The following is an 8,424-nucleotide window of genomic DNA, read 5'->3' as shown; positions in this document are numbered from 1 at the left end:
TTGATTGCCAGGTTAAGGTCACAACGGAGGCTGTCTGGTGACACACTTCTTCACCATGTTTTTGGTGACATGCATCAGAGCTGCGATATAACCTTTTTCAAGGTTTGGAGATTTTTCCACCCTTCATCACAAAAAGACCAGTCTTTGTCACAGAAAATGCTACATGATGTGTATAAGTTAATATAACAGGCTGAAATGGCTGAAGAATGAGATACTGTTTTGTAATTGGAATTTCAATGAATGGTTTTACGTTAAAGCTCTGAAATGTGTTGGTCTCAATAACATCCCTAAGCTAGCTTGTAATTTATAATTTATAAATACTGTGCATGGCCTGGATATCGGGTTCTATGTTTTCTTATGTAAATCACTATTCAGTGATTTTGGTCGAATGGGACCAGAGGAACAAGCTATTAAACCAACACTGACACATGTGATAGGGTCATAGAGATTGTGTTTGCTAACATTAGGCTCTTAACACATTGAGCAAGCACTCCCACTCACATCTCTCTCCATCTGGCAAATTTAAGTTCAAAATACTTTCAGCTTTTAGCTTTGTTTTGGTCTCCACCGTGGGAAATCCCAGGCTCCATGGCTGCTGAATGCATCACTGTTTTTACCCTCTCGGACTTTGTGTGTCTGTGTTTTACTGGCGGGCCGATAGCGAACAGTTGACTCACAGGGCTTCGTTAAAATAGTTGATTAGATGAACAAAGACAGTTGTGGGCCGGTAATAATGCTGAAAGTGTCTTTGGGGAGTGGCAGAGCAGGTGACAAGCATCAGTTGTCATCCTGAGATAATCTTGTTTATTTTAGTTTTGTGTTTGTCACTTGTTAGAAATGTCTTCCACATGCCCAATTAATTGCAACATTTCCTCACATTAGCTCACTCTGACATTTTCCAGACATTCTATTATTATGTCCGAGGCACCTGACTTGTGTTCTCTCATCCAGCCCCTCTGGATTATTTTATATAAAGCTCTGGAGTTCATTGCATGTCTGAGAGCAACTCCACCAGAAACAACTAATCCGATGAACCAAATCAGTTTTTCTCAAATTGGGGTTTGTGCTAGGGTGTCTGTGAAAAGTTTTCAGATTCATACATCAAAATGGTCATAGGTATTCTGTGTTGACATGGTGAAGATATTTTTAAAATATGTCCAATATGTTCCTAGGCGGTTTTCAGACATGAATTCCGGAGGAACTTCAGAGAGTTGGGCCCCCACCTTCTCCAGAGGTTTCCGTTCACACATGAAGAACACAGCAGGAGATTCTCCGCTCAGTAGCGTTCACAACAGCAACAAATCCACCAGAGATTCATGCAAAGGGTGGAGCAGCAGGCACAGACAGGATGTCACAGGTTGTGTTTTTGTTTGCTTTCTATTTTATTCATGTTTGTGTCTGTCGCAAGCTAGAAGACGTCATCAACACGCCCCATCAGATCTCCTGCTGTGTTCTCACACGGCCCCTTCAGCACATTCTGTGCACTTTTTACAAGGTGGCTGGCCAGAGAGAGTCAGGAGGCAGCCACTGGGACTTTTGTGTTCACACATATACACACACAGGTTCTCCACAGTTCAGTGCATGTACATGTCAAGGAGATTTTTCCAAGGGACAAATGAAAAGGTCCCCAGGGAATGTTCTATCTTGTAATTTTGAGAAACTCTGATCCAAATAAATAAAACAAATATGAACATGTGAGTGAAAAAAACCCATAGGAAATCATTTTATAGTTTGTTCAACTGATGAGAGTTTATCCCAGCATGTATAAATACAGTCACACACACACACACAAACAAACACACACACGCACACACACAAACACACACACACACACAGGTCACTGGTGGTGTTGTCGCCGTGGCCCCGCCCTCGCAGCGTGACGTCAGGGCAGCGGCGGGTGGAAGCAGCTCTGAGTCGAGGCTCGGAACAGCCGGAGATGGCTTCTCTCAGGCAGGAGCAGCTCTACGGGCTCTGCAGCCGGGGCGGCTCCGGCAGGACGCTGCTCCACGTCAAGCTGACGGACACGGCTCTCCGAGCTCTGGAGGCTCACCAGAACCTCAAGGTACCTGTGTGTGTTCAGTGTGAGGACGTGGAGTCATCAGGAGACAACTTTGACAAGTGGGGCTTCTTTGCTCCTCCATCGCTGTTTCACTCTCTGGTCAGCTGTCTTCGTGTGTGGCGACTAGTTGAACTAGAGAAGCTCCGACTAGTTCACTTGTGTGTTTGTGTGTTAACCTGCTGAACGTGTGAGGCTACGTGAGTGTGTGTGAGGGACACACACCAGGTCTGAGCCCGGTGCCTGTCGGGAAACACTCAGCTGTCTGCTGGGAAGCCTTCCCCATGAAGTCTGACTGATCCACTTGTTAGTAATGAGCTGGGACCATTAAACACCTCACTGGCATGACCTGTTCTATGAGTTCAAATCACACTTTATCACATTACATGATAATTGTTTGTTTTTTCTGCTTCTTCCTCTCAGGGAACTTTGCCAAATCAACCATCCATTTGTTTCAAAGGAAACCAAGGGGTAAGTTTCATTTTTGGATATTATTATTATTATGTATGCCAGTGGCAGATCTATTCTATTTCTAAATCGGCGGCCACAATTGACATTATGTTTCATCCATGCACAATTCCCTTCACTTCATTGAGGTGCACATTGAAGTCAATTCCCTGTTCTCTGTCGGCTCAATAGCTTTGTTTAAAGTCAAGCGTGATTGAACATGTTTTGAAAATTGTTCTAGCACAGTGTGTTCTTCAAAAACGTAATTTGTCATAATATTTATTAGGATTAATTTTAAGTGACAAGTTTGTTTTTAGAATTCAGTGTCCTCCGATCCCATCCCTGGACCCGCCACTGATTTACGTTTAGTTAGGTTTAGCTTTATTTCTCATTTGATATATATATATATATATATAAGAGGCCAACATGGCAATCTTAAGTGCATGCATTTCTAAAATAAAGGTTTGTGCCAAAATAATTTCACAAATTCAGCAACTGCAAAGGCGCTTTTGTTCATCACACAAAGCTGCTGTTGACTCACATGTGCCACCGCACTGCTGCCCCTCGCCGCGGCTCAGATGAGAGCTTATAGCTGCTCGTCTCCAGCAGATAGGAGGCATGCAGGTTATTGGGTCAGGCTGGAGACTGTGGAGAGGCTTTGTTAGGTCAGTGAGTGACGCTGGGAAAAGGGAGGGAGGGAGGGAGGGAGGGACACATACACACACAGAGTGACTGAGCCGGAGTCAACAGTGTGGAGAGGAGTAATCATAAGTCAAATAGGGAGACATCAGGAACACAGATTAAATGTGTGCAAAATATGTCTGTGCGTGTGAGTAGTTACTGTAATTGATGCAACCGCATGACATCACAGTACAATGATGTGCACAACACAATCTGAACTATTCGTGTTTGGACTGAAGTGTGGAGCAGCTGTGTCCCCGGGGAATACTCTACCTTTCAGTCAATGCTAATTGCATGGGGCTGGCTAGAAAGAGTTGCAACCCCCTTCCTGTCACGACAAGATGAGCTGAGTGGTGGTGAAGTTTGTGAGGAGGCTTGTGTGGTTAACAGTGCAAAGAGATCTCTACTCCTGTATTAATAGTGCTCAGGTAATTTAGTTTGAACTGAAAGAGTGTTGCACTTTAATAATTCCCCGAAGCACTCGTCATTTCTTCCTTGAAGGACTGAGGGCGGTCATATTCATTTCTACTTCCTCCTTGTTGTTGTTGTTGTTATCATTATGATTATAATTAGGTGGTGGTGGCTTTTTTTATTAGTCCAGTAAGTTTGCGTAAAGTGACCTGACACAAGCTGTCAGTCAGGGCTTGTCCACCTCCACAGGAATATGTGTGGCATTAAATTAGAAGACAACCTGCAAATCCAATCCGAGGCTCCACAGCTCACTCACTAAGCTGAGGCACTGAGTTTGTGCTGAAGAGTAGTTGTTCCATAAAACGCAGCACGCTGACTGGAGTCAGTGAACCCGACTGGAGAAACTGCTGTCGCTGCCAAATAACGTGTTTCTGAACGGTCACACATGGATCTACTCGCCTTAAGAGGCAGTTTGTTGACTTTGCTCTCTCTCTCTTTTTGAGAGCCAGCTTTTCAAAATCAAAAGAAAGCATTAACGGATTTTTGCGTCACCTTTGATTGTAAGTTAGTTTTTTCATCAAGTGCTAGTGAGACTGAATGTATTGAAAAGAGAGGCCTGTGTCTGAGGCTCCATCCATACTACAGTACTATGTTTTTGTTTGAGAACACATCAACTCTGCTATGGATACACCTGGCGTCCACAGTACTCCTGAGTTTCAGAGCCGCTGAAACGGATAAGTTTGGAACTGCTGCTGTCCCTGTTTAAAACTGTGGACTCTGGAGTCGACGGGCAGAAACTGAGATTGTTGGGAAATATGACGTAGACCCTCTTCGTGAAATTCTTCAGGCTCTTATCACGTGATCTCCGTCTGGAAGAAAACAACCGGCATTAGCCTCGGCCTGCTGCCCCAGTTGTCTTTGCTAACAGCAACACACGTGTTCAGTGTGTGTGTGTGAGTGGTCACGTGATATCTGTTTTCAAGCATGTTAGCACGAACAGGGATTAAAACTGATATGGAGCCAAATGGTTTGTGTGAACAGGGATCGTTTCAGTTTGAAAACGTAGTAGCATGGAGGTAACCTGAGTTTTGACAGCGTCACAGTTTGTCTTCGGACCTCTACTGTTCCCAAACCTCTCCCGTATATGGCACACAGAGCTCAAGTTATTAGCCAAATGAATGTTTAGAGGTAATTACAGGAGCCATAATGCTGCTGATTACAGTGTGAGACATGACGACTTCAGTGTGCATTACCTTTCCCCTGTCTGCCTGACTCAGACCAGCATGAATGTGTGTGTCTTTCTGTGCGTCTGTAGCTTTGACACAGAGAGAGACGGAGTGTATGAACTCTGGCCAGCTGACTTTCCCCATCCTATTGGCACGTTGGAGTCCAACTTTTTCTCCCTCTGTGTTTGTGTGTGCGTGTGAGAAAGAGAGAGAAACAACACCTTGTGTGTCAAAGTGGTGTGTGTGGGTTACGACTGGCATACTTTTCTTTTGATTTGTTTGATGCCGTCGTGTTGTTGTGTTATTTGGGTGTGTGTGTTTATGCTGTGTCCTGTGTGGCCTAAAGGCATGATTTATTCATGTCCCACCTCCCTTTTCCTGTCCTGCCCTCACTGCCTATTGTGTAGCAGTGTTAAAGCAGCCGAGAGGATCCCCCTAAGGACCCTGTCTGTGTGTGTGTGTGTGTGTGTGGTGTGTTTACTTCTGTGTATAAAAGAGCAAGGGAATGAGGGAAGTTTTGCCACTTGCACAAGTATCCGTGTGTCTGAGTTCGTTTTTTTCTTGTGCGTGTCTGCGTGTCTGTGCTGAGATCCCAGGAGCCCTCTCGCTCTCTTATTGTGTGCCGTCTCCTCTGATTTGAATAACAATAAGTGGGGGAATGCAGCCTTGTGTGTTGTCACCCCGCTTAGATAACCCCGAAATGAATTGAGTTTTGCAGCCCGACACATTACAGTCGGTCCAGATGTGTTGTGGCCTCCCCCCAGGGTTCGTTTGTGCCCAACATGATAGAAACTTTCCTGCTGTGGAACTAATTGAGTCGAGACTTAAGACGGAGAAGACTGCAAACATCTTCCAGCGTAAACAAGTAGCTGTTTAACCGTGACCACAGGTTGAAGTCTAGACTTTTATCTGATGTTTTTAAACCTGGACAAAAGTAACTTTGACTGCATCAAGCAATGCAAGGCAAATTTATTTTTATAGCTAATTACCATACAGAGAGGCCATTCAATGGGCTTTAGAGAAATATAAAGCATGAAAACATTTGAAAGGGTAAAACATTGTATAAAAGCACAAATTGAAAAAACTTTAATGTCTAATTAAAGAGTAAGATGAATTGGTCAAGTGAACTAGTGAACTAAATGGAGTAGTTTATAACTTCCCATTAAATCAGGTTATGGTTGACTCCACTGGGAGCTGGTTCCAGCAGCGGGCAGCATAGTGGCTAAATGCTATTTCACCCTCTAGTTCTAACACACCACTAGCTACAATTTCAGAACTACACTTAAGGTCCTGATCATTTAGTGTTTTGTAGACGACAGAACTGCTTTCAGACATGCACCGAATTCCGGATAATCTCCCTTAGGGATGGGAATCGGCAGGGACCTCCCGATACGATACTATCACGATACTTAGGTGGCGATACGATATGTATTGCGATTCTGTAAGTATTGCGATTCGATATTACGATTTCCTGGGATTTCTTTTGGTTATTATTATTTTTTTTAAATACTGGACCATGGAAAAATGTTGAATCATACCTTCAAATACAACACAGTCAAATTCACTTAGAGCTTTACAAGTTTTATTTCAAATATTAACATTAACTTAATGACTGCCGGGCAGCCAATAGAGAAAATAAATAAAAATGTGCCCTTTTATTGTATAGCCCCTGTAAACTGCACACAAACTGACAGATTAAGAAATGTATGCCACTTAGGCTACTTTTAAACAATAAATTAAAGGTAAATTAAATAGAATAAATAAAAGTTCACTTAAAATATAAACTTTGAAAGTAGGCTATTGTTGTTTGCATGTAGGCGATACAAAGCTAGTGCTTGGGTATGTTTAGATTCTTGTGCAAAAACAAGAGCTGGTCAACATGCTCTGGGGTGATGTTGCCCCCCCCCCATATAACCCCCCGTATAAACCAATAAATATGTTTAAATTTTTTTTTAAATTTTTAAAAAATCGATTTGGGAGGCTGCATATCGATTTAAAATCGTCATTCACAAGAATCGCGATTTGTAACTGAATCGATTTTTTCCCCCATCCCTAATCTCCCTACATTCTCTGGAGGGGCTGTATGTGAGAACGCAAATGTCCAAGCGAGAGGTTTCAGACTCTCTCTGGAGTTTCTCCGGCCAGCCCCCCAGTAAGATCTCTGGATGATATCCGAAAGAGAATACAATGTGTGAAAGGCATGAAAACGGCTTGAGTCGCAACCGTTCCATATTTGTTCCCAAACAAAACATGGACTTAAAATGGACTCTTGATGTGTGTGAATCCTATGGAATGTACATAGCACATATTGTCTTCAGGTTTCCAGGAGCAGTATCCACCAGTGAATGTGACTTCCATGGGCTGCAGAGTTCAAGGGTCATTGCAACACGTGAAAAAAGTATTGCAATTGAAGTAAGCACATGCAAACGTTGACATTCCATAAGAGCTTTCACGGCATTCCAGTAGTCTTTTCAGTGGATTGAATATGTTGTGTGTGTGTCACTTGTTATAAACGTTTGCTGTTTTTTGGCAGATCTTGTTTACGAGTGTGTGTGCCAACAAAGAGGAAACTGTTGAGGGATTATAATGTTTTAAACGCCATAATCCCAGTTTACCACTATCTTGCTATGTCTGCTAAAAACCCAAGAATGAAAATCTCGTGTGGCGACAGGATTACATATTTGTTTAGCAAACGTGATGAAGACAAGTGGCCCTCTGAGATCCAGCAGCAGCTCTGGAGAAAAATGCTCTCTCTGTCCAATTAAGCAGCTTGAGATGTGGAGCACATCTTGGCTCACTGAGGAACGTGTCCCTTCTAATTCCCTCATGTGAAAATCCACACCATAAACTAATGAGGCATAAAAGGTACACACACACACACACACACGTTATGGTTTGGCCCTGCCTGCATGTCTAGAAACATAGCGTTCTGTGGGGACGGGGTTGGAGGAGGGGCGGTTGTCGGGCACAGTGACCCACAATTTGTGGATAGTCGACAGTTTGGCCCTCAGGCAACTGCCAGGGATGTGTCTTTGTCGGCACTGCAGTCGGGAAACCTCTGGGGACTCTTCTGGCACAGCACCCCTTCCTATCATCCTCCCTCATACCCAGCCTCTCTCCCTGAGTAGTGGAGCTCACAGCTCTGGTGGCAGCTATGTCCCTCTGTGAAATTGCAAATGAAAAGGAAGATAGAAGGTGATTATAGGCTGGGGCTTGATTACATGCGCTGTCTCCCACTCAAGGCAGCCACATTAATCACTCACTTCCAGCATGTGGGAAGAGGCAAGAAAGAGAAGACACCGCATGGCTCCAAGTGTTGACTGATTGACTGTTGGATTATAAACAGACTTATGCATTAAACACTGGAGCACGTCCAACACTGGGATTTGGATCCGAGGGCGACACAGATTTTTAGAGAGAACATAGGATTTTAGGGAATGTGACCTGCTAGTAGATATATTTGGTACAAAGCACCTTTCTTGTGTTTGTTAGCAGGATTATTCAAAACAATGTCTAGACGGATTCCATTAAATTCCGGGCATGACCCAAGAGGAAACCATTCAATTTTGGAGAGGATCCAGCGATTTGGCTTCACTTTCTTGC

General features: G+C 43.6%; 1 protein-coding gene across 1 annotated transcript in view; it reads left to right on the top strand.

Moving 5' to 3' along the window:
• Positions 1 to 1,936: 1,936 nt before the first annotated feature.
• The window catches only part of LOC132998721 (RNA polymerase II elongation factor ELL2-like), a 29,772-nt gene continuing 23,284 nt past the window's right edge, over positions 1,937 to 8,424 (top strand). Inside the window, exons 1-2 of the mRNA XM_061068467.1 lie at positions 1,937 to 2,062; positions 2,480 to 2,527. Coding sequence (XP_060924450.1) covers positions 1,937 to 2,062; positions 2,480 to 2,527 — 174 coding nt within the window. The remainder of the gene's footprint in view (positions 2,063 to 2,479; positions 2,528 to 8,424) is intronic.

The sequence above is a fragment of the Limanda limanda genome, chromosome 3 (assembly GCF_963576545.1).
Source record: "Limanda limanda chromosome 3, fLimLim1.1, whole genome shotgun sequence".
NCBI lineage: Eukaryota > Metazoa > Chordata > Actinopteri > Pleuronectiformes > Pleuronectidae > Limanda > Limanda limanda.
The sequence above is the reverse complement of the archived record's forward strand: the minus strand, read 5'-3'. Positions and strand labels throughout refer to the sequence as shown.